Raw genomic sequence first — 27,004 nt, forward strand, 5'->3', positions numbered from 1 at the left:
TGAATTAAAAGTTTACTTTAATTCTGAACCATTTGTATAACTGTTCTCATGAAGCATCTGTATCACAGCAGGCTACAATAACTTTGGATAAAAGGCAACTGGTAAAACTGTCCAATACAAGGTTCCATACAACAGTTCTTTACTGGCCCCTACCCAGACATTTCCAGATAAAGTTTTTGATCAAAAACATGAAATAGATCCACCTGCTTATTTTAAGCATATTAAAAAGGAAACTAATTGGACCATTTCTATTTGTCTAATTTTATACAAAAAGGCTACACAATGTTACACTTTTCAGAATACGATTAGAGTGATTATGAATTAGTGCTCTACACCATTACTCGATCCTTAAAAATCAGAAATTGCTGTAGCATGTTCACTATAACTTAAACACAGAGACTTAAAAACCCTACAGTTACTGCAAAAAAGAAAACTACTTTGAAAGCAAGCAAGGTCAGTACCATTACAGAGATTTAAAAATTTAAAAAAAAGTTTTAAACAAGCAAGGCTAGGGTTTGATAAATTCCATCTTGTGATTCATTCTTGTGCATTCTTCGTTTCATGAGTCACTCCCCAAATCCATTTGTTACTCCTCGACCAAAAGGACCAGAACAAAAAGTTTACTTCAGTTGTTCCCATAGGAAACTCAGCTTGGTTAGTGTGTCAGGCACTTTCTGAGATACTAGCCCACCCCTCGAGCCCTCTCAGCAACTCTACAGGCCAATCACAATGCAAGATCATTCAGACAATACAGCTGTGTAGGAGGAAGAAAAATAAAGAAGCGGTTACTCATGTTAGAGTTGCATCAAGGCAGTAGCATGACACACCTAAGTTAATCACTTTCACAGATCACATCCTGAGTCAGTCTGAATGCAGACACAGCAAGTTTGACATTCTTGTCTACGACCAACCCAAAGCAGTTCCCTCCCTGCCAGCCATGTTCTCAGATTGGTAGGTGGAGCTTCTTACCTAAAGGATGATTTACAGGTCAGTATCGAACCAGGCCAACTGATTACTGTCACCTGGAGGCAGCCCATCCATAAGGTCCTGGGCATGTCCTAGATCTGGCAGCCCATCAACTGGGTAGTCAGCACCAGGGTGGTGGCCACCCATTTCATGTTCCATCATTGGGTCCATACCCAAGGCATCCTGACCGTATCCTCCAGAGTGGAAAGAACGGTAGCTAGGATCTAAGAAAGTTAAGGATGGCAGAGAGGAGAAGGGGGAAAAGCATGTTAACATGTTAGATGCACCAGAAGCTCCAAATATCAGTGTGTGAGGTTTCATAATCCAGCCACACTGAAGTCACATTTTCTAGCTTGGACTTATTTTGTCCATATGACATAGTCATTAAGCATATTTGTGTGGCTGTGCCAATAAAGCATGCTACTAGCAGAAGCAAATTTCAGCCAAGCCATTAGTCTGCATACTGCTGAAAACCCAAACATAAATACTATTTCAATGCACACAACTGAAATGCAGACTTTAAATGTGCAATTAGAAAGGCTTATAGTTTGCTTTTTACCTGCCTTTAGAACAAACTTGTTTACATTTATAAAATCAGTACATTTTAAAGAAAACTCCATATTAGGCATTCTTCACGTGTTAAGAGTACAGGCAATTAAATCCATAATGCCTTGGTGAGATATTCTCACTGAGGCTGTTCAGCACATGTTGAGTAACACTGTTCCACCAAACAATGCAAGTAATTAAGTCAATTACAATGTGAGCTACCATCTTAAAGTTTAGTGTGTTTGCAGTTCTCCATTAAAGGCATTTTTATTGTATTTGGGCTTACAGAAGTCAACAGAACAGTTTATACATACCATCTGGGCGATAGCCAAGAGGTTCTCCCTGGGCACCAATATCAAGTCCTAGATCGGCAGTCTGTAGGGAATATAAAGTAGTACCTGAGGGAGGCAATTCATTCCAAAAACATGCCTCTATTTCTATAAATTGGTTCTAAGGGTCACTTAATCAGAAAAGTGCACAGTGCATTTAAATCAGTTATTCAGCTATAGAATTGAAACAATAATAGTAGCAATAATAAATGGGCAGCTCCTGCTATTTTTCTATATAGCAAGTTCCATATGAAGCAGGTCAAACTGCTTTGCTAGGAAAGAGTTGTGTTCGATCATTCTGTACTTAGAATTATTGCTGGAATACTGTCATTATTAATAATATTGGGAGCCCTATTCTCTAGTGAAGCCATTAGAAGCTGTTAAATCCAATCAGTTTTGCCATCTAGGAACACTGAACAGCAACTACCAGCAGGCCTATTAGGCACCAAGGCTGCCTACGAATGGGCACCCAAGGCTCATTCTCACTCCAGCCCATTTAGAAGCACAACACTGGTCTAATTAGGGCAACTTTGTCCTTTATTAGTACCGCTGTTTGGACATAACTTTACATGAAACCCAGTACAAAGTCCAAATGTAATTATTAGATGGTTAAAACTTAGCAATTACTTAATTTTTTAAAAAAATAAGCTGTATATAAATTATTTATTAAATAAAGTAAATAACCGCACCTCATTCCAAGCCATTGGTTCAGTCCTGAAGAGAGAACTGGTCAATTCAACGGAGAGCCGTTTCTTATAGTCTTGTGGTTTATCCTCGGACATTCTAAACAGCACTGCAGCTGCGTATGTTGCTGTTCAAGGAGAAGAACGTTTTAGCAGAGGAATCCAGAACTGAACCAAGCCCAATTCTCCCCTACTTCACTTACCCACACCCTCATTCCTAGAATGAAGGAGTTCTGTCAGCGGTGCTGTAGCTCCTTCTGCTTCAATTGCCTCAGCTGCTTCTTTATCCTGAGCCAGTTCACACAATACACCTGCAGCCACTCTCTGAATGTTCTCAATGGGGGAATACAGCAACTAGGAGTAGGGAAAAACACAGCATCGGAGAGTCACATGTTACCAGAAGCACAAAATGATCAGGACTGAAGTTATGACTATCAGCAGACACGGAGAGGCATGGTAACCACCTTCTCCCTCATAGCTAGGTCAACCATGAATTATACTTTATACATTATCTTTGACAAATTAATCAAATTAGTTGCCAACACTAGACCTACCGGTTAGTCCGCCACGGAGGAGGGAAGATCTCGCGATGTGTTTATCGCAAGATCCCTCCTCTGTTTACATGCAACGTGCGACGACCTCAGGAGAGGCGTTGCACCTGGCATTTTTTTAACTTAAAGGGGCAGCAGCACACGAACGTTCGTGCGCAAACGGTAATTTTTTAAATTTAAATTACTTTTCCCACTCCCCGCACCCTAACCCCAATGGATGCAGCACTCCTGAGGAGCGCTGTGCCCAGTGCGCAGCTCCCAGCTCCTCACAAGGAATCGCACGGAGCCAGGTCAACCCACGGCACCCGGCCACACGTTCTGCGGTCCTGGGCTCAGCCTGAGACTGCGGAAAACCCAGGGCTAAAGGGGAGGGCAAGATCCTGGGGCAGGGGAGGGATCATCCCTCCCTGATCCCGGGATCCCCTGTGCATCATGTGGACACACAGGGATGATCCCGGGGATCACCCTGGGATATAGCCCTGTCTAGCTATGGCCCAAGAGAAGAAAATATCCAGGAGTGGGCAGTATCTACATCACTACAGAAATAAAAGTTTTGCGACTGTTTTAAATTGCATGAATTGTAAAATGAATACGCATATTTTCTCTACTTGTGAAAGAGGGAGGTGAAGGCTATCACTCCAGTTTCTCTTTCTGACCACTGGAAATCCTCCCAAGACATTACTTGCTTTAGGGTTTCAGCAAACATACTTTCAAAGTTTTAACTTGCTTTAGAGATTCTCAAGATGCCAAGTTCTGTACTCAATTCAAAATTTTACATTTCTATGCAAATACAAACAGCATGGACTAAAAAAACTCAGCTAATACAGCTATTCAGTCATGGGTGGATTCAGATCTGTTTTTTTTTTTTAAAAAAACCCACACAATTTCCTATACTTTTCCATGAGAGCATAACTGTTCATGTATTTTCTTGTCAGTAACTTCACCTACCTGAACAAACAGTGGAATGGTGTTTAGACCCCTAATTACAATTCGATTATGGACATCTCTAGCCAAGATATGAAGGGCCCCAGTGCAGCCTTCAACTATTTCCTCCATACGCACGCCCTCCTGTACATGAAACATAAGCCGTGGGTTGGGTTAACACAATAGGCTTTCAGGAACATGTCTTTGGGCATTCTTCTCTACAAAGATCCAGGTTCACACATCTACTTGGAAGCTCTCATATGTTCTAATTCGACAATCAGGCTAGCTTTCTAAGATATGAGCCATCAAACCAATGGTTAGCTTCTAAGAATGATTTTTTTTCACTTTAAAATTTTGAAAGGGATTGTAGCTTTAATTACTCTATTACGTTTTCTAGGAGAAGCCTAAAGAATCTGTTTTGGCGGGGATTTCTACATATTAATATGGATAACGTGAGAATTCTAATCCATATTAAGTATGTAGATTTATTTAGTGAACTGAGGATAGGAATCCAGTGTCCTCCAGATATTTTAGACAACAACTCCCAAAATCACTGGGTGGGGCATATGGGAGTTTTATTTCAAAACATCTGGAATATATCATGCTGCTTACCCCTGACTTAAGACTCTGCAGTTTCAAAGTTTAAGAACATTTTCTTTACATGGAAGGATATTAGCATTAGCAGGCACTGTATGTAGTGCACTTTTATTTGATAACCTGCAAAGTCTTCCAACTTGGTAGTTATGATCTAGAACGACCTTTCCTAACCTCCAGGTGTTTGAACTACAACTACCATAATTCCCAACCAGTAATCCAAAATATCTTGGGGGAGGGGCACCTTGTTGGGGATGTTTGCAGTACTTTATTGCAGTAAGTCTGTAAATAGAAACAGTAATGGATTTTTAGACCTCCCCCCCTCCACCCGCCTGTAAAATGTCAATGTATGGGCCAAAATCTGGGGGAGAAGAGTAAAAGAATAACTGTAAATTTTGCAGAACGTATACCTAAATTTCTAAGGATGCTCCTAGTCCTCCAGGATACCATCAGCTCTTTTTAGAGCTAAACATGGGTTAACCACCATTGCTGCTAGACTTGTGTTCAGACACTGGTTCAGATTAGTATCTTCCCTTTCATTTAGCATTAAGATGTGTTGGCTGGGCAAGAGACGGAGGTTGGGCACAGAGATGTCAAAACAAGTTGGCAAGTTATGATTTAACCATTGAAAAATTATCGTCCTTAGACCATTTTCACTCTGAGGGACTGTTGGTTGTTTTTGTTTGTTTGTTGATTGTCACATGCCTTTTGTTCTGTTGCCTGCTTATTCACAGAATCAAGATTTTTTAGGGAAGCATGAGAATTTTGTTCCATTGCACCCCTCCCCCAAAAGGAAAAAAACAATTCTTGTTCCAAGTCCACACAACTTGGAAAAAGCCCGTCCTCTATGGAATCCGCAGGTCAGATTCATAGGAAGCCGAACTCACTTGAATCAGTTAGCAGGTTTTCTCCAATATCTCTCATTCTAAGTAATGCCATCGACATACCTCAAAGGAAAGTATATAAGTATGCAGCAGCAAGAGACTGAACGACCAGGTTCAGATGACATGTGATGAATATGCAACCCTGCTTTAGGGCTGACTTGTTATGTGAACCTATCAAGTGTGCCTTATGTGAGGGTTGTTTAACCATAGATAACCCACGTTTGCAGGACAAAACAACACCCAAGGAGGGGTTGGCATATTCAAAATGGCAGCCACATGCATCACAGCCTCACTGTGGATTAAATAACTCACGGTGAGGCTGTCATGTCATGCAAACTACCTCAATTTGTGTTTGGATGCAATTATGTTATAAATGTAATTCATTATTTATTATTCTGCCCACTATATACTGATGCAATGGAAAAGTGTGCAGCAAATGTTTGTTTTACAGCACCCTGATAAAACACCTCAAGACAGAGCTATAATTTGATGATCAACCTTATAAGTAATGTAACACTGGTTAACTGCCACAGCAACCAGGAACTACGTGCATGCTTTAGTAAATAAATGTTAATGATTTAAATGAGTTAAGTTTCAATTTTAATTATGACAGATTTGATGTATGATGTCAGAGCACATTTTGTAGATGGATGGATATGAGATCTGAAAAACACAATGAAGTTAGCAAACAGTATCATTTGAAACCTTGTCTGGCTAAGGGAGATCCTGATCAATGCTATTAGGTAAGAACCACGTACCACAAATTGCTGCTGTGTGCCACCCATTGAAGTACGACGCTGGGTATCCTGATGTGCTCTAACCAGCAGCTGCACTAGTCTTGGAATAGCACCCTGTTCACGCAATGGGGCATGATTTGCAGGACAGAGAGCAAGATTGCGGATCAGACCAACAGTAGCCTGCAATTACAAGGAAGGGGATTAGAAAACATCTGACATGCTGCAAAGCACTCCAGAACCTAGCTGAAATCTTTGACTGAAATTAATTGTGGATTCTCCCCACCTTCATAACCAACTGCATTTTGTACACTGCTTTCCACACCCCGAGATAGGAATATGCTGGCAACTCAAGTTACCACATAGCCTCACCTTAATAAGAGGCCAGTGAGATGGTGGATGCAAGAGTTTAACCACCACTGGAAGTCCATAATGTAGACGCACTGCATTTTGGGCCATCTCAGCTTCTTGATGCCGACTAGTGAGGTGACGGAGTGCGCAGATAGCTGGCTCAGTGATGTCTTCCCTGTCACCAGCCCGGAGAACTGTGCGCACAAGAGCCTCAATCCCACCAACTTGACACACCATCATTTTATTCTTGTAGTTATTACAAGTAAGGTTAGAAAGGATTCCAGCAGCACAAGTTACAACGTTGATATCATCTGATCCTAAAAGCTGCACAAGGGTTCCCAGAAGACCTTCCATGCCTTCCTGTAAGGAGAAAAGGTGCATTTTCACCCTTTTATTAATTGCAAATCACAATAACAGAGAGTAATAATCCTGATATAGCACACAGACCTGTTCTGTATTGCATCTGTTATTTTTACTACTCCACTCTCATCTATGCCTTGTGTCAGCCGGGGCTGGGATTTAAAAGAAGGCTGGTCATAGATTAGTAGAGCTTCTCAAAGTAGTACAGTGGAAAGAAGCTAAAATCTGCCTAGCAACAGAGCTCACCCTGAGTATTCTTTTTCCTATTGCTTTTGCCTGCATATCAAGGGGAGTGGGGGAAGACTTCCCGTGGAAAAGCCCTTTGACCAGATACACTATTGGTGGTGTGGTAGAGGTTGCTGGCACAATGTCAATGGCATAAGTTGAGCAGCAGCAATGGACACTGCCCTTGGGCACTTTCAGACATTCAGCAGCAGTTTTATAGCTTTTCCAAGTTCCTGTTCCTTACCTGCTTAGTTGCAGCATCTGAGAGGTTTCTAAGGGTCCAGAGACAATTCTGAACAAGACGCTGGCTTGGATCGGTAAGGTGGAGTCCCAAGGCCTGCATTCCACCTAAACATTAATCAATCAGTTAGGTTCCACAGCACCATGTACCACTTTCCTATACTCTCACTATAAGAACTAGAGGGGTTTTTTAAATGAAAATTTGGGTTCACAAGCCTTGGAACTACTGAAGGTCTGCATATTGCCCAATCCTTTACTAAAATGAGAGTCTTAATTTGTTTGTCAGCATCAGTTTAGACTCATCTGAACTATAAACCACAGTGAATAAAAATATTCCACATAAATGTATTTCCTGATCTCAAAAGCAGGTAACTACGTCTATCTGTAGTGCAACATAGCTAAGGACCACAGCTGAATGATTCCGCCTAACACTGAGCTGCTTATTTCTCTTTAACCTGTCATGTATCAATGTCTCTGAACTTGAGTTTGGTTCATGCACAGCTTCATGACGGACCTCTCCGCCTGCCTGCCCCCAACACACAGTCAGAATCCTTAACGCAGCATCACACAGTGTACTAATTATAGCACTGTTTTATGATTTAAGAGTGTTAGCTTCTTCACCAGTTTAAGAAGTCATGAAGTCCCTAATTGGGCCATAATACACAGCAGTTGGTAGATATCTAACGTATTTAATGTGGCATGACATCACCTGCATTTATGTTAGAAGCACTTTGTTGCATAGAAGTTGGAAACACTTTGTTTTATAGCTATTGCCTTAATCTGAAGCACCTCCCACATAGTAGGTTGCAACTTTTGATTACAACATACACAGAGTAAGGGCAGCATCAGCAGTTTTGGCATGAAGGCAACCCAGCAAGTCCCGACAATGATACTATTAAAAAAGGAGGGCGGTACTTACCAGCCTCAACAATTGCTGGTTTGTTACTAGAGCAGACTGATAGCACTTTCAGCACTCTACTTGTGGTCCACAGTAGTTTCTCATAAGTATAGGTCCTCATTATGTTTACTAGAGCTTGGGGTCCACCACTTGCCAAAATGATAAGCTGCAAAAGAAATAAGATTCTTTGACTCATAAAGCAGTTTGTTTCACTTATATCCCAACCTCTACTCCAAGCTCAAGCAGGTGTACATAGCATTCCCTTCCTCTTGTCCCTACAACAACTCTGTGAAGTACATTAGGGCAAGAGATAGCGATTGACTCCCAAGACAGCTTTATGTTTGAAAATTTATTTGAGTCTGCAATTCCCCAGTCCCTAGTCTGAAACTAACTACTATGCCATGCTGACTCTTGGCTGACATTAACCTTTAACAGTCTTAAGGACGATACCCAGTAGCAGTCCAAAGGACTATTTGCAGAATCCAAGTAGAACGCATGCAAAAGGATTCGACTGTAGAAGTCCCCATGTTTGGCACCAGAGTGTTTTGGGCCGTCAAGATACTGCTAGCTGTTCTCTGCATGATCCTATCAAAGGTATTTGATAGTTACCTTGCTTTCTTGATTACCATAAGCAAGAATCTGAAGGCAGTCTGTCGTAATGGCCAAAAATTTAACATTTGTCTTGTTGAGCAAGGCAACCATTTTTTGTAGGCCTCCAGCCAGACGAACAGCCATTTTGGCACCTTCTTGGTGCAACAGAAGGTTGTGAAGAGTAGTAATGGCGTAGAAGAGTACAGAATCCACTGGCGAACTATAAAGAAAGCTCAAGTTAGCACGCATCCAATCCAAGACCGCCAGATGTTACGGAGGAATGCGGAGCCAATGAACAACATACCCGAGCATTTTGACGAGGGCAGGAATACCTCCTGATTTGAAGATCGCCAACAAGCCTTCACGATGATGGGAGAGGTTATGTAGTGTACCTGCAGTACAACGGGCAGTTTCCACATCATTTGTATTCTGCATAGTACGCACAATGGCAGATACCATTTGAGGAGAACGCATGATAGCATGGCGAGAGGCTTCTTTTTTAGACAACTGATGGACCATAACTGCAGCCTTGTTTACCACCACCTAGAAAAAGCATTTGAAATCAGTATTTGTTTTGATGCTCAAATTAAGTTTTCACAGTTTGAAAATGAGATTTCTAAAACACTTTCAGAAACACTACAAATACATACATTGGGCATGCATCCAAAATGACACAATCCCAACTCCGTGTCCTTGGGAGGCTCACAGAATAATAGTATTCACCAACATGACATTATATGCACATACCTGATCTTCATCGTTCAATAGTTTGGTCAGTTCTGGGATAGCACGAGTTGCAAGTTCTGCATCATCTTGGTAGTTTATCAAGTTAACCACAGCATGTTTTAGCATCTGGGAGGGTTCAGCAAGGCGTTGCACGTTTGTTGGATGAGCAGCATCAAACTGTGTTGATGGAATTTGCATGCCTTCATCCAATGTTTCTGGGAACATGGCAGCACGCACTCTCTGTGCTCGAGTCATAGCATATTGTCCATCAATATCTGTAACAGGAGTAAGAACTGTTTACATGTAACTTATAATGATAAACAAGTTAGCACAAAGTCATGAGATCATACTTACCAGCAACTTGCTCCTGAGTGAAGGACTGAGAGAACCCTTGTTCCCACTCATACAGAACTTGGTTGGTATCAACATCTTCCTCTTCAGGGTTTCCTTTGCCACTCAAAGAGGGAGCTGTTGTTGTGGCACCAGAATGGATACCGGAATCCAGGTACGACTGTTGCTGCCAGTGGCTGACAGCTGCTTTTCTGTCTGGCTCCATTGCCATGTCTAACTCCATCAAGTCAGCTGCAAGAAATCAGTGTTTAAACAATGAGCTTCCTAAGACATTACATGTCACTTCAACAAAATTCTATTTCACTTGTGATGTAGAAATACAAGTCATATATACTAGACATTTATATAATCACTGTATTCTTTAAGATCCATTACGAAAGATTCATTCGTTAGTGTCCTAACGAAAGTATGACAGATTAAGACACAAGAGAGAGTATTTTTCTAGGTCTGTGCCTAGCTGTGGAACTCCCCTTTCTAGGGGGGTCTCGCTTGTCCCTTTTTCCTGATGTTTTCATTGCTTTATTCCGAAAGGGAATCAGCTATTCAACCTGATGCTTTCTTACGTCTATCTACTGTCCCTGACTTCCTTTTAATTGTTTTGGTATAATGATTCAATGACCTATTTTAAAATATAATAAAAATAAATTCTATTTTCAAGCCACCTTGAGTGTCAAGAATTTATACCCCAACTTTGATTTACGGTATGTAATATAAGAACGCAGAAACATAAGAAGAGTCATGCTAGATCAAACCAAGGGTCCATCTATTTGAGCTTTCTGTTCACACAGTGGCCAACCAGCTGTCCATGGGAAACCCACAAGTAGGACATGAGTGCAAGAGCACTGATATTGGTGAAAAATATTAGAAGAACTGAAGAAATTCTTTTCAGTGTGGCAATAAAGTTTAAAGTCAGTAAGTAGAGTTCTTATTACAGAATAGTATCATGATTCCCACCAGTACAAGCTAAACTAAATGGATGTTAGTGAAACCAGGGAGTTGTGCCAAGTTAAGCAGCCCACCCAGAAGACTCCATGTAGTGAACCTAGCAGGAAACTTCAGAGTTTTCCTCTGCAATAGCAAACAAGATACTTGCTTTGTTCAATAAAAACCTGAAACAAGATATGGCGAAGCTACCAGAACAGCTCAATTCCATGGATTTGAAATACAGAGTAGTTATTTTGAGAACTGGTGCCCACACCCAGAATGATCAGTTTAAATAAACTCAAGATGAACAGTGAACAACTTCATTTATATAAACACACACACCTTGGGTTGCCATGTTCCTTGGTGTGCTCCCAGAACTGTGGTCTGCTGCACTTCAGACCCTAAAACAAAAAATTTAAAAATGTAGTTAATACATATAGCTTTACATTTTAGTAACAGTACAAATAAAATCCTATTCCATCAAGCAATTAGTTTTATTTAATAGTTCAGTTGAATTTATTATACTATTTATAGCCTGTTCTATACAGAGAGAACCATGCTTGGTCTCTGTAAGTTAACAGCAATTTTTGGGAGCTGCCTCTCTAGAGATCTGATGTGGAAGCAATAGACTTTGGCTATCTGCTTTCAGCGCTTAAGCTGTTTCTTCACAGCTGGTCAACCTGAATATTTGTAGGTAATATGCTGATCATATATAAAATATGTTTGTATATAAAGGGAAATCAGCGGCCAATGACCTTCTTCAAAAGGGAGTGCTGCACACCAGAGGTGGGGGGTGAGAACAACACTAGTTTTAAAAGTAGGATTGTGTTAGAGAGAAGCTGAGGTAGAGTATGACTGAGCTAAAACGGAGGAAGGAATGGCGGCACTCCCAACTCCAATTAAGTTGATGCTGGAGGTGTCACAACAGCAGCTCAAAAGGGCCTTGATGACAATGCAATTGCTATAGGATCTTAACCGTTATGGTCTAAACTTCCTAAAGATTAGTTCCTACATAACTGGATAAAGAGTTGCACCTTTGCTATGCCAGAAAAATCTTTTGAAATTAAGAGTGTGAGGGTTAACTTGCAAAGGGTTAAATGGTTTGTGTCAGATGGCTATACTCCATGGATTCACCACTGCCAACAAAGCCCTCAACTTTGCTCAACAAGAAAAAGCTAAATATAGTTTCTTCTGCTTCCTTCCTTCGCACTTCTTTACACACAACACCAGTAAAGACTGTTATCTAACTTTCCCTCTCTTTTGCAGAACTAGTAGCATACGTGGAATTTTGCCATTCTCAACAGGAGCTGAAAGACTGGACTCTTGGGAGTTACAACAGTTAACTCAAGATCAGCTCTAGATACAGCCCCTGCCCCTATTTTTATTGTTCAATGTTTTCTCGCTGGTGACTTTATGTAGCCTTTCTGCTCACCATCAAACATACTAGGACTAATTTAAGTGCTGTGTAACTGATTTTACAAACTTGCAATTAAATGCTATGCAGACCTCAACCTAATAATTAAAGGTTCATATTACGCTTTGTATTGTCCTGTAGTCTAGAACAAGGAGGAATATAGCCATTGTATCATAAATACAAAAGCCAAGTCCCTACATAAATGAATTGGGAGATCTCTATGGGAACAATGCTGTACAGCAGGCGCAGGCAACTTTAGGGCCCTGGAGACCAGTTTTAACCCCTTGGGGGCTGAACCCCTGCCACCATTGCATGCCACTGAATTTAAAACACGTTGTTTTACAGCTATATTTGGACTTTTAAGACCACCATTGTGGTTTGCCACCAAATTCTGGCAGCAATTCCTTAGCATAAATACCAAGTTGCTTTCTAAGGTCCTAGACACCCTGCCTTTGACAGTTTGAGCCCAACCCAAAACCTGCATGTAAGTACTATCCAAATCTGTTTTGTGAAAGATCTATATTTCTTCCCTTCTGAAGTAAAAAAATTGGGGACCGCACACTGTAATTACTAGTAAATTACAAGCCCACTGGTCTGAACTCTCACATGGATTGATGAAGTTCAGGAGTGACTCTAAAGTACATTTAAGTACAGATTTCTAATACACTCTTCGAAAAACGTTTTACGTCATTCAAAACTTTTAGTGACATGCACCATCTCAATCTTAATAGATTTTGCTTACTGTCACATTTGCAAAAGTGAAATTTCGTTTAATCCCTGGGAATATTTTTGGATTATTGCTGGCATTACAAGTAGTTATACGCAAGTTCAGAGCAGTGGAATTACTCAGTAAATTGATTTAGCATCTTTCAACCAATACCTGTTATGCTGCATTAGCGTAAGCCAAGGTTTTGAGACTCTGCACTGCAGAAATTTTTAACTCTTTTCCACCTGGTTGTGAACCCAAGGAAGAAAAATGTGTATGCAGAAAGCAAGTCTCACAGCACATTTAATGCAAATCATATTTTTGGTGAAGAGGTTCAGAACTGAAGATTCCAGGGCATTTTAACAGTACTGAACAAAAAATGTTGCTACCCTGAAATTTAACTGATCACTTGTAATGTGATCACTTGTAATCACTTGTAATCTGTAAACTGATCACTTGTAATCACTACATTCCTGTACATGTAGGACAACTTCCAATGAATTGAGATATATTAGCGGTCATGAAATTAAGATTTGCTGCAATTGCATTAGTTCTATAGCAAGAAAGATGCCATCCTTTGACACAGGACACAGCTTTTAGAATGTTCTGCAGAACCCAAGACAGAATAAAGCAATAGTTTTATCAGATGGGATTTGCAAACACGCAGCCATTTGTGTCAACAACCCAATGCATAGCAACACACACAGTAGTGGTGCATGGTGTGTGTTTTAAATATCAGACACATTTAATCACTGTGACCAGTAACAGACATGCAACTGCAGTACCATTCATCATATGAAGAAAGCTTTGGAGACCAATCAAAGAACCAGCATCCTCTCAAGCTATGATGAACCTATAATTTATGAGTTGCAGGAGAGGACAACCTTACCACTTTGAATATACTGCAAATATTTCTCCAAGTTAGATTACCTTGGAGGGAGGGTGCAGCACAGATTTCTTGAATAGGCTTGAAAACATTTTTGCCTATTCAAATCAGACCAGATATATGTCATAGCTTAACTGGCTTTAGTCTGAGGAACTACAATTACTGAGCAAATTCTTATCTAAAACTTGTATTAAAGCACTTAACCTGTATGTCCATCATCAACCTGTATGCCATTATGTAATGATAATATGCACAAGGTTTTCATGTTTTCAAAATGGAGAGCACTGATAGGCAATAGCATTTTCAATATTATACTTAAAATCTGTACAGTGCTTTCAAGTGTCCAAAGTGCTTCACATACAATGGCCCTATTCAGAAGACACCTTAAACCATGGCAGTAATAATAACAATAAATCTACAGGTACCTAAGGCGGCTTGTTTCTCATCATTTATAGAAGGAATAAAGAACTAATCAACAGCAGTTTTGAGTACTGAGCTTCATCTATCCCAGCCTTTTTCACATGCCCTTTAGATGTTGGGACTACAATTCCTATCAGGCCTAGCAAGCATAGTGAATTTTCAGAAATGATGGACATGGCTTAGTATCAAACTAGCACAGAACCTAGTTCATACAATTCTGTATTCTACCACTAATTCAGCCAGATTTGCAATTTAGAAACTTATACACCCATATTTACACTTCTAGATCACCCTGAACTGCTGCCTCTGGCTTACATGCCCTTAGGTTTCTTCTTCCACATTTTTCCTTGGACTAGAAGTCTCCCTCCATAGATCAGATAAGCCACCTGGATTTCTCACTGCATGGTTTGAGAAGTGGAGATATAAGCATCCATCCTCATTCAGTGCATACATCTGGGCCCACTCACCCACCCACCCACCTCGATTCCTTTTCTTCCATCTGATAGTAGTAGTACTATGCTTCACAGAGATTTAGACAATTTTAGGACCAAACTATACAGGCAAATTCAAGACACCCCAAATTCTTTGAACAATAACTAATGCACAGTTTATCTGTATTACATACTGAAACCAAAGGCTTTAAGACCTCAATACAAATATGTTCATCCATTTGGACACACACGCCTTTTGTTATTAAACAATATTCAGGAATCATCTGGGTTATGACCACATGCAGGCAAGAAGTTTACTAACCCAGTAATGTGCCAAGTATTCCCATTGTAGTACTTTTGCATCAAACTTGCATTCTTTACTGCTCATACTTAACTGCAATACTGTCAGGTTTTAACTTCCAATAGCAGAAGAGTAGTCTCAAGGTTTCACTGTTTTCAATATAACATTTACATGTACTTTAAACGGCATGCTTTTCCTCAGTTGCAAGGCAGTGTCCAGGTCTTTTGCCTTGGAACTTGTGGGTTTGATATGAAATTTATACAGACTAACAGCATATTCTCAAAGTAAGCCAGTAAGTTTTCCCTTGCCTGGCTCCCTGCCACAGCAATTTTGTGTTTTTAGCTGCTGCTAGGAAAGTTCACCACACACAAAAGTGCTTCCATGGCATTTTTTAGTGCTAAACAGACTGGTTAAGCAAGTGTCACAGGTATCTAATAGTTTATGTTACAAGCACTCCTTTCTCCAGCCCTCAGAATTTAAGACAGCCTTCCCCCATCCTGATGCCCTGTAGATGTGTTGAACTGCAACTCCCAGAATAATTATACAAGTTCCAGTTCCAACACATCTAGAGGGCACCGTGTTGAGAGAGGGCTGATTTAGAAGCTTTATTCTTCCCAACTCCCATTTGGTAGAAGTTGTACCCTCTGCTGCACTACTCCACAGCAGTTCTAAATGAAAAATGTGCTGAATATTAGCAAAATTATATCCTCACTTGCACGTATTTATTTATTGCATTTCTATACTGCCCAATAGCCAAAGCTCTCTGGACGATTCACAAAAATCTACCATTTTATAATCTTTCCCTTTTAACTTAGTTCAAGGCTACACTCACAAGCACTGCAATGTATACTGTTCAAAGCAAAACTGAACACACCCAGGCATTTCCCCCTGCAGAGACAGTCTGCTTCTCCTACCCATCATATGTGGTCATAATTCCACTACTAGACCAAATATATCTAGAATTTTAACACTAAATTTGCATCTGGAAGCATCCTTAGACTCATCTGAAGTGCATAGAAATGGTTAACTCTGAACATTTTAGTAATTTCCCAATTTTAGAAAAAGATACGACTATATTTTGTTCGCATGCTTCAACTAGAAGAGTTACTTACATGGCAATTAAACTATTCAGCCCTAACACTTTAGTGAGTCTGAATTCTCTAGTTTTAACTTCAGTTGGGTTGAGGCAGTTAAGGTAGAGAAGGTAGTTTCTTCTCTACCTTTAGAGACACCACTATCTAATGTTAACAAGTCACTTTCTTCCTCCAACTGTTCTATATAGAAAATAAAATAAAGAGTGGAACTACTGATGCTTTCTCTAGCAGGTCACATACATCACACATATCTTATTTAGATCAGGAGCAAGATGGGTAAGTATAAAGTATAGACATTTTAAATTTAAATTTGGTTCACAGTTACTCTTTAATAATGAATTCATTGACATTAAATAATCTGAATATATGCATGCTAGCCCTACACTTAAGGCACAAGCCTATGCATATTTAGACAGAAGAAGTCCTTCAATTGTCTACAAGCCCTAGCCAGCCAGTGATGCTGGCTAAGGCACACTGGGAATCATTGGATCTTTTTTCCTTGTCTAAATATGGACAAGGAAAATAATCTCTAAACTAAATTGATGCTTACTAGCTCCATTGAGTTAAATGGGGAGAGTGTTTTCTACAGAATTGAAAAACCCTCTTGGAACATTTCTCAAATTTGAGTATTTACACCAAACATAACTTGACCAGAACAGGAAATTTCTCCCAGTTCCTGAGAAATACAATAAAACAGAGCAACTGGGTTGGGTGGACTGGTGACAATAAATGTCGATAAAACCTATTTTTAAAAAATGATTTAATTTTTTTTTTAATCTAGTTAAACATGTATGCATGTATAAACACGATATATATCAAACCAATAAAAACACAATGTTGTAGCATTATAAAAATCGTATCTTTTCCTAGAAATAACCGCTACAAAAACCAAATACACTTCATCCTGTGGTCTTCTTCAGTGGTAAAATCAACATTCACATTTATACAGATGTATTGTATACAACACATACAGCACAATTAACAATATGGACCACTGCAGTGTTAAAACCAATTTAGGACTCTTGCCAATCCTTCCTGTAATACATGTAGCCGTAAAAGAGTATACATGTTATAAAATAAGTAAACTGTAAGGGGGCCATAGACCCCACCAAGGAGAATTGCTTATGGGTTGGCAAGGAACCGCAATAGTCATACAAATGCCAACTAATAATGAGATAGCTCAGGCATCATTTAATATTAATATTGTTTTATCTATATTTATTGTCACCAGTCCACCCAACCCAGTTGCTGTTTTATTGTTTTACAACAAACATGAACATTTCATTTTCACACAATGAAAATGAGCTGTTCTACTCTGCCCAGTCACTGTCATTTTTGCTTGCTACTTTTATCTGTGAGAGAAAGCAGAGTGAAGCAGAAAGGAGCAACATTAGAAAGACAGCAAAACTGCTCATGCTACAGGTTCCTGTATTCGAATGCTTAGCTTCACCACTGTCATGGCTGTTGAATGCAAGACTGACCCTAGATGGGAATATTTTAAAGATATTCTCTCTATGCCAGAGATGGGGAATGATGTGTGGTCTTTCAGATGCAACTGCCATTATCCCTTCCCACTGATTATGCTGGATAAGATATGTGGGGTAATTTTTTTCCCCCAAAACAGAAGATTTCCAATGTTTTTCACATGGAAAAAAAACACCTGTTACATAAATTCATTAGTAACAACTAATAGATTCCACTTGCAAAGGGAATACTAGGTAGGTTCAGCAATTTCAAAGTTTTAATTAATGTTTTTCAGATGATTATCCCTAGCAAATATGTGAGGGAATACATGTATATCACTGAAATACATCTATGCCTCTGTGTGAAATGGAGCTAATAAGTAGTGATAGTGAAACTGAAGGTGCCCCAATAACCTTGGAGAAAGACAGTTGAACTCTATTGCAACTGATGAGTGGTTGTCAGCGTATCAACCATGATTCTTTGGGTTGCTAAAATTAACCACTGCAGCCTTCCCCAACCTGGTGCCCTTCAGATGTAAATTACAACTTTTAGCACCCCAAGCAAGCCATTCCAACTAAAAGATGCTGGGAGTTGTATTCCAAAACTTCTGGAGGGCACCAGGTTGAGGAAGATTGCATTAGTGTGTCAATTGCTTCTCTCTTACATTTAAACAATTTAAGGGAAGTACATGTTATTGTATTTAAACTTTTACAAGTATTCCAATAAAAAATGTCTACATAATGTAACATTTAAATCTTATTAAGTGTGATTTAATTCCCTACCACCAATATTTCAGGTCAAATACTTGTGATGTATTAGGACAAAAAAACTAATATAGGGTACTTTTGTTGCTTATTTTTCTTGGTTTTAGTAAACATGCTAAATTAAATCACTTATTTTTCTGTTGAAAAATTTTCAGTGCAAATGAACCTATGCAAATTAGCCTAATTTTCAGGAAAACACACATCAGTGCAGGATAAGGCTGATGGGAGTTGCAGTCTAACATCTGGAGGGCCACATGTTCCCCACCACTGCTCTATAGGTAGAAAGAAAAGTGTCAAATATATCCAAATAGATGCCAATACCTGGTTTTAAGGATTAAACAGCGTAAATATTTCTCTAGTTGTAAATTGACATAATTTAGTGGTCAGATTTGCATCATTATTTCAGAAATAAGAAGTAGTATTAATAGGTAACTTGATTTAAACAAGGCTTTATTGCTTTTTGATTTAAATCAATGTACTTAGATCAGAACAGTGCTGCACTAACTACTGTCCTGCAACTACTAGGTTACAGGAGAAAGGGGCCAGTTTTCCAGACTCCACATGCTTATTCCTGCTTTTGTATTACTCTTGACAACAACTGAATTACAGAAGTAGGAAGTGTTCTTTCAACCAAATCTATCTGATCACAATGCATTTCTTACGTGTACAATGTCCCAGCATGACATTTTTTTTAGTTCTATCTACATAAAGTGTAGTGTCTCTCTGATTTACAAACTGTTAGAAAAGGATCTTAACTAAATAAGAAAGTTAAGCCTTCACATCTTAACTTTTTCAATTCCGATCTTGGCAGAAAATATATCATCTAGTCTACAGATTCCTGGGGTTCATTTACACCTGGGCAGGATCTACACTACTGCTTTAAAGCGCTTTATAACAGTTATAAAGCGCTTTAACTGCTTTAAGGCGCTATAAAACTGTTATAAAGCGCTTTAAAGCAGTAGTGTAGATCCGGCCCAAGCTGGATATTCCACTGTGAAAGTGGTATGAAAGCAGTATATAAAAGGCAGGACTACTGCTTTACAGCAGTATGGAAGTGCACTGACAATTGTTGGGGCCATTGACACATACTGCTTTCATAGTGTTATAGCCTTGCTTGGTGTAGATAAGCCATGGGCCCCAACAGTTGTGAGTGCATTTCAGTACCACTATAAAGCAGCAGCGTACATCCTGCAGTGCACCAATACCACTTTAAAGGCATAGTGTGGCTCCTGCCTTTTATATAGTGCTTTCATACTGGAATATCCTGCTTGGTATAGATGAGGCCCTGGATTTGAGATATCAGTAAAATACATTCATTGCAAATTATTCAGAAAGTTTCTTACACACCCTCCCTATTGTTCTCCTCATCCATGTGTTTGCGAAGATAAATCTTCAGCCTGATTTCTTTCAACTCAGCTACAGCTAGATTGTGGAAAGGACCTTCTAAAGATCCTTGCACAGTTTTCCCCCCAATGCTTCTACTCAGTATCTTCCTGTTTATTTAGTAAATTTATATACCGCCCCATAGCTGTAGCTTTCTGGGCAGTTTACAAAAGTTAAAAACAGTGAACATTAAAAAGTATACAAAATTTAAAACCATCAAAATATAAAAACAGTATAAAACAGTATCCATTTAAAAAACAACAGTTCTGGGGTCCATTAAAAAACAAACAAACTTAGCATATGTTGTTAAATGCTGTTAAGTGCCTAGGAGAAGAGAAAAGTCTTGACCTGTTGAAGAGAAGCCAAGTCAACTAACTTAGTATAGTGTCAGAATATTTTTAAAGTCCTGACCATAGAAGTTTGTTTTTAATTACAATTCTAATCCACCCAATGACTAATGTTCTCTAGGCAGATTACAAACTAAAATGTCATAGAACAGCAAAAAATATAAAAAGCAATCCAAATATTTAGAATAAAATATAGCAGAATGCAAGACAAGAAACAGCACAGGAATTGATAAAACAGCCATAATAACCTAGATTAAACTAGGTCCCTTGAAACACCTGGGAGAAAAGGAAGGTCTTTGTTTGGCACCAAAAAGTGTATATTGTTTGACATCTAGCTAAGTTCTTGCCTCCCTTTTTCTATTAAAAGGCAGTTTAAGATTAGTTTGACTTACAAGATAAAAAGCTAACTCAGTTGCAGTAAGCTGCCCTTCCTGGAAAGATAGCTGCATGAGTATAAGCAGCTTGATGCGAAGAGTAATTAAATGCCTTATTTTTCAAGATTTCTATTCCGACAAAAGAAATGGCCAGATATGCCTCAATAGTAAAAGCAGACCATAAAATCTCCTCTACTCCACTTCTAGCATTGCAACTTATGTTTCCTCAGTTTTGTTAGAATTTTAGTTCAGTAGACAACTTTGTAGCAGTTGTTTTCTTTCAGAGTAGCTAGTTAAAAAAAGGATCCAGACCATACACAATGGGGAAAATAGACAGAGCTATTCACCCACCTGGATGCAATGATGCTTAGAGTTCAAAACACAGTAAAATACTATTGTAAGGTTCATTTTCGGACAACTATGTCATAAAGTATCTAAAAATTCACTTATGGCACCTATTTTGACATGGATCGACCAATATGTTGTTAGGTTAGGTAGTTTGCATACTAGTTATCTCTCCACACCCAGAAAAAATGGTGGCACAGCTTGATTCATTTCCAATACTAAGGCTTGATCAGCAAGCTTGATCCATTTCTATTACTAAAATTTCTACCTTGTTTTATTTGGATATTTATAAATCAACCTTCCTCAAAAGTATACCAGGGCCATGAAAAAGTATTTAACAAAAACAATCTTACAAAAATACAAGGCCGTAAAAAAAAAAAAAAAAAAGGCAGCAGACTGACCAGCTTAAAATACCTGGGCAACCAAGGAAGTTTTCAGAGTACAACATCAGTGTCAGTCACATCTTCCAGTAACAGAGCACCAGAACAGTGAAGGTTCTTTCCCTGGAAGGCATCTACAGCTTCCCTTCCAGATCTTAAGACAGGGGCAGGCTGGTATAAAGAGAAGCATTCCTTCAGGAATTTAGATGCCAGGCCTTTTTTTAAATTGGACCAGAAGCAAACAGGCAACCTGCAGCTCCCTTAGGATCCATCTGGCTGCACCCATTTAACTTTCAGATCATCTTCAAGGACAGCCCCAGGACAACTTATTGCAGCCCTACCCACCTGAATCAAGGCCTCACATTAGGTATGCCTGCAAAACAATAGTATGTACATACAATAAGCATGCTTCTTGTATGTACAAAAATAATCAGTCTGCAGTGAAGTGGAATTTGCTACATCCCTCTAGCATATGGATATGCAGTGAAATATGTGCATGTTTGAAGCCTAAAATTGTGATACGTGAATGTTTTGATACATGAATGTTGTGGTATATACCTATAAGATCAACTGCCAGTCTTAAGGCTTGAGCTAGCAAGCTCTTGATGCTTTCAATTCCATTTATACTACTGCGAACATCTTCCTTCCTCTTATAGGTCCTCCACCCAGTGAGAGAAGTCTGCTGCTCAAGTCTTATATTACAGTTCTGTCATAAAGTAGTTCTAAAATTACCATTCTGCTTTTACCATAGGTTTGTTGAAAAAAATGTATCTGTTAATGATCAGATGTTGATGAACAAAATTCCCCAGAACAGGAGTTTCCACAATTTCAATAGTTGCTCCACTGTTAAGAGTTTAACTTTAAACTCAACTGAATCAACAATGGAAGTTCATGGTTTAGGACTAGATAAACCACAATTAAATACTCGCCATAAAAAGATGTCTAAAAGCTACTATCCAAGATTACAGTCATTCTAATAAAATTTATTTAGGGTTTTGAAAGCTCCATGTTGTAGTTTAGTCCACAGTTCTTTTGAAACAGCTGTATTTCAACTGTAAGAATATTTATGATTTCTAGCACTTTAAGCTACTGATCTATATGGCTAGTGCTTTAGTTTCTCAGTGAAGATTCTTAATGGGGCCCAAGACTTATGAACTAAGTGCACAATTACTCTGCCCCAACACAACCACTTGCTCTCAAATCATAGGATCACCACTCCATTAACAATTGAATACAACTGAACACAGATTTCTAACTTCATAATAAGTGCTTAATACCAACATGTAGATCTGGAAGCATGATTTTACAGAATACATACTTGCATGGCAAACACCTATACTTTGATAAATCGTGGTAACCCTCATACTTTCCGATGTGGCTTTGATCATGCTAACCAAGTTCTGCTTTAAAAGCCAAACTGCCACACTAATACTTGAAAAAAAATCTAACTTTTTATTCCCCCAAGGAACAGAAATGTAATCCCAGTGAAACATCTACCAACTTTTTGGTATATGACTTTTGCAAATACAATGCAGCATAGCTCAGTGAAAGAGCAAGGCAAAGAACTTCAAAGTTAGGTTCAGATACCAGCCATGCTGTAACTGTCTGCTATTGCTCTATAGTAATGGAGATTGTTTTCTCCACAAAAGATAATGATGACTGTGTACTGCTTAGGGTTTTGCCAAAGTAAACTACAAGTTTCAGGGCCACTTCATTTTTTCCATCACTGCATCACTTCATGTAGGTAAACGCTCATTTATGTGCATAATCTCACATAAATTTGTTATGCTACATGCAACAAATACACATTGATTTCTTTATATCCCTGTTATTGCCACAAAGGAAAAGCTACAGTAGCCATTCTCCCCCCTCAAAGTATATAAACTTGTACGAAAGCTTTCAACATTATCCTACACACATTTATAAGCCAAGTTTGAAAGATTTTCAGAAGCATAGATGGCAAGTCTTTTGGACTCTCGAGTGACCAGGCTTTTCTGAACCATCACCTAATTTAGAAACTGAACAAACTGATGCAGCTAAATAATTGAGGGACTCCAGAAACAAGAACATATAACTTCTATTTCCAGGTGACTAGTTACTTCTGGACCACTAATGCAGAAATGTAAACATTAAGACAGTGGCAGGCAACCTGGTGCCCCCCAGGTGTTTTGGATTACAACTCCCATAAACTCAGGCTCGAGGATTATGGGACCTGTAGTCCAAAACATCCATAGGATGCCAGGTTGCCTATTCCTGTGTTTGGCTATATAGCCAATCTAATGCCAAAGTAGTCCTCGAGTTTTATCTTTAATATGATTCTACCACAATACATTAAAAAAATTAGGACCACTACTCACATGCTTAACATTTAGCCACTTGAAAACATTCATATTATAGAAGGCCAAGTTAGTTGTTTTGCATCAGTCACTACTCCCTAGCATTTAGTTTGAGGTGTTCACACTCATATAAGACTGTTAATTTTAGATGTAGTTATCAATGGAGGTATCTCATGTCTATTCCCTTCTATAGAGTTCACTTAAAGTTATATTTCTTAGCAGCCTATCAAGGAGATCCAAACTATCAGGATCAGAGGGCAGAAATCCTCTACAATAAGCTAGATTTTAACTTAAGTTGACAACAATGTGTATGCTATCCTAATGTCAAGAAGAAATTACTGTAGACCTGGATATTGTTACGTGTAAAGTTTAAGATACAGGAATAACTGTATCTTAAAACAAAATTAATTTATTAAAAGCCTATCCTATGAAAGCTTCACATTTAAGTTCAGTCTAAATTAAAGTTCAGGAGAGCACAGGAAGGAAGCCTTAGATTTCTTTATGTAATTGTAGTATGTGAAAGACTAGTTCTTAGAAGCAAACTAGCATTTAGATTTCATTCTAAATATAAATGATAGTTTACTGAAGCTTGAGACAAATATTAACTCCACTTAGCTTAACACACAAAGAGCAGCGCTTGTTTGGGCTGCATATTTAAACTTCAAGAAGTGAAGTGAAGGAAAGTATTATGCTCATTCAAGCATCAGCTTGTTTTCTGGTATATCATGTTTTAGGGGTGCTGATCTTCCATTCCCCCACCTGAAGCCAGTTTAATTTATTATCTAAGGTAAACTCAGTTTACAGAAGCCATGAAAGAGGGTTATCAATTGTTCAATTTACTCAAAGTCTTTTTACAAATATGTCCGCTTATTATGGGCCTTTTATGGAACAGCAAAAGACAAAAGGACCCCATATCTACAATAAAGGATTAAATCATAACCACTGTTACACATTTCTTGCTGAGAACTGCATTAATAGTTTAACAGGCTCCAACACTGCTACTTAAACTACAGGACAGGAAGAACTTTCCCAAGTTAGGTTAGGCATGCAGCCATTTCTAAATCAAACTATGTCTGGGCTGCTTATGTGGAATATTTAAGAGGATGGCTTATCCAAATACAGTTATATGCAAGATACCATTCAAATGTAACTACATGCATTCTAAGTAGTGCAATCCTCTCTACACTTGTTACTCAGAAGCAAGCCCATTGAGTTCAACGGGACTTACTCTCATTCACATGTATATAAGGATTGCAGCCTCTCTTGCTACTGCAGCCTCTCTTGCTATTGACCTCCCAGGGCAGAACTCTCCTTGAGCTTTTTTCTGGATGCTTCTCATATTATCCTTGCCTATATATCAATCTACACATTTGAAGGGTAGAAATAATAATGTATTTAAATACAGAATATCAGAGCAATGACTGCTTACAAATATTGAGAGTAATCAAGAAGACTAGTATGCCCTCAAGTTCTAGATATTGCTAAACCTACATTTCCCCTGAGCATTCAAGGAAAAAATGACACTTTCGCATTTAATGTTATCTATGAGAAGAACAGCAGCAGTCAGCAGTGTCAGGATTTGTTTCACCCAAATTAAGTTAAACCTCCGAATAAAGGTAACACCTGCACATACCAAAGCATCTTCAAAATGAGAAATCTGAACGGCTTATGAAAGCCTAGGGCTACCACTCCCTCCACCCCGCATGAAGTTTCCCTCCCCTCTTACAGGAAGGTCGCCTGTACCCTTCTCCCCGAAGATTGTTGTGCCTGAGTCTTCACCACGTTTTGCTTTCATCCAGGACGGCGGGAATTCGAGCCGCCCCACACTTTCAGGGGCCAGGGGTAGGCAAATCAAGAGCGCCTCTCCTGCAAAATATGCAGGCTTAACCGAGACAAAAAGCCCACAATGCAACAGATATCTGGTACTATCAACTGCAGTGAGGCTGTGGAGTTAATTACACACAATCCAAACAAACCCGAGACTCTGCCCCCACCCCGCTTTCTACGCCCTCCCCCACCGAAGCTTTGTAGGCGAAAGCCCGCCAGTAAGTCTGAACTAAACGGCTCCACAATCTCGGCGGCTACAGCCACCGCCACCGCCACCCTCCCTCCATTCACTGCGGTTCGAGCCGACACTTTGCAGGGATCCCGATCCCCAAACGCGGCTGTGAGCGGCATCACACGTTTCGGTCGGACCTACAGCAACTGCTCGCCCGCATCCTGCCTCCTATCCCGCCTAAATGCACACAGCAAGAAGCCTTGCTTCGCCCAACACCACAAAGCACAGGACACCACCGCTTACTGCTGCCTGGGTTCACAGTCCCGACCTCACTCGAGGAGAGGGACTCTGAAGATTTCGCGCCCCCTCTCCCAATAACACACACACACACACACACACACACACACACACACACACACACACACACACACACACACACACACACACACACACACACACACACACACACACACACACACACACACACACACACACACACACACACACACACACACACACACACACACACACACACACACACACACACACACACACACACACACACACACACACACACACACACACACACACACACACACACACACACACACACACACACACACACACACACGTTCTCCCTTGAAGCAAGGCGATCTCCGAGAACTTGTCCTCCACCCACGCACAGAAGGGGAGAGGAGAAACTCTTTACATCCCAATCGGACTTGGGGGGCGGGGGGTTTGTCCCACTCACGCAACCCGCCCAACCCAAATTAAGAGGAAAAACTCCTGGACTGCCCCCCCCGCCCTCCACCCCAAATCTCCGCCTTTAAAGAAACTCCGGCTTCCTGCCTCTCGATTCCCTTTCAACGCCCCCCCCCCAATCCTCCCCCCTCCCCACACTTTCTAGGAAAGCTTTTTCAAAAAACCTGCTCAAGCCAGCAAGTCCTTCCCCCTTATCCACCCCACCAACTCCGGCCGCTTCCTGTGTGGAACAAAATACACCCCCCTTTCTCTTCCACCGTCACTTACAAGCTTCTCTCCCGCCCCCGCCCCCCCCGCCAATAAGTAGCGTTGGGACCAAGCCCAAGTTTCTGCGAATAGGGAGCGAAAGAGTAAAGGTAGTAAAGAGTAAAGGGGAGAACCGAAAGGCGCCCCGCGACGACACTAACACTGGCTGAGAGATGAGAGCGCAGGGTCCCCCCCGCGGCTCCTGCTTCCAGCCGCCTCCGCTGCTACTTCTATTTCTGGCTATAGCCGCAGCCCGGGCCACGCAGGCGCCTTTCCCTTCTCACCGCGCCCGGAATGGTCTTCCCCCGTCCTCCGCCACCGCCGTCGCTACCACCGAACCGAGAGAGAGGCTTAAAATGGCGTCCTTCACAAGGAGCCTCTTATAGCGAGTGCAGGAACTCGGCTGTATCCTGCCGCCGCCTCGCCGGGCCCTGCGCGCAGCATTCCACAGGCAACCCACCCGGCGGCGCGCAAG

At 40.2% G+C, this 27,004-nt stretch overlaps 1 protein-coding gene across 3 annotated transcripts; it reads right to left on the reverse strand.

The window, feature by feature from the left end:
- CTNNB1 (catenin beta 1) lies at positions 1–26,949 on the reverse strand. 3 transcript variants are annotated; one of them, XM_063129247.1, is made up of 16 exons: positions 26,814–26,944; positions 11,220–11,278; positions 9,957–10,184; positions 9,624–9,877; positions 9,181–9,419; positions 8,895–9,096; positions 8,307–8,451; positions 7,392–7,495; positions 6,584–6,922; positions 6,236–6,394; positions 4,024–4,143; positions 2,728–2,878; positions 2,531–2,652; positions 1,827–1,887; positions 970–1,190; positions 1–754 (listed from the first exon to the last, which is right to left on the reverse strand). In XM_063129247.1, the coding sequence occupies exons 2-15, from the start codon at positions 11,230–11,232 to the stop codon at positions 982–984; spliced, it is 2,346 nt and encodes a 781-aa protein (XP_062985317.1). In that variant the 5' UTR covers positions 11,233–11,278; positions 26,814–26,944; the 3' UTR covers positions 1–754; positions 970–981. The 3 variants fall into 3 exon arrangements, with proteins under 3 accessions (XP_062985317.1, XP_062985328.1, XP_062985336.1); XM_063129258.1 differs by lacking the exon at positions 26,814–26,944 and adding an exon at positions 26,691–26,785; XM_063129266.1 differs by lacking the exon at positions 970–1,190 and having other exon boundaries at positions 1–592; positions 26,814–26,949.
- Positions 26,950–27,004: the final 55 nt, after the last annotated feature.

This window comes from Elgaria multicarinata, chromosome 1 (assembly GCF_023053635.1).
Source record: "Elgaria multicarinata webbii isolate HBS135686 ecotype San Diego chromosome 1, rElgMul1.1.pri, whole genome shotgun sequence".
NCBI lineage: Eukaryota > Metazoa > Chordata > Lepidosauria > Squamata > Anguidae > Elgaria > Elgaria multicarinata.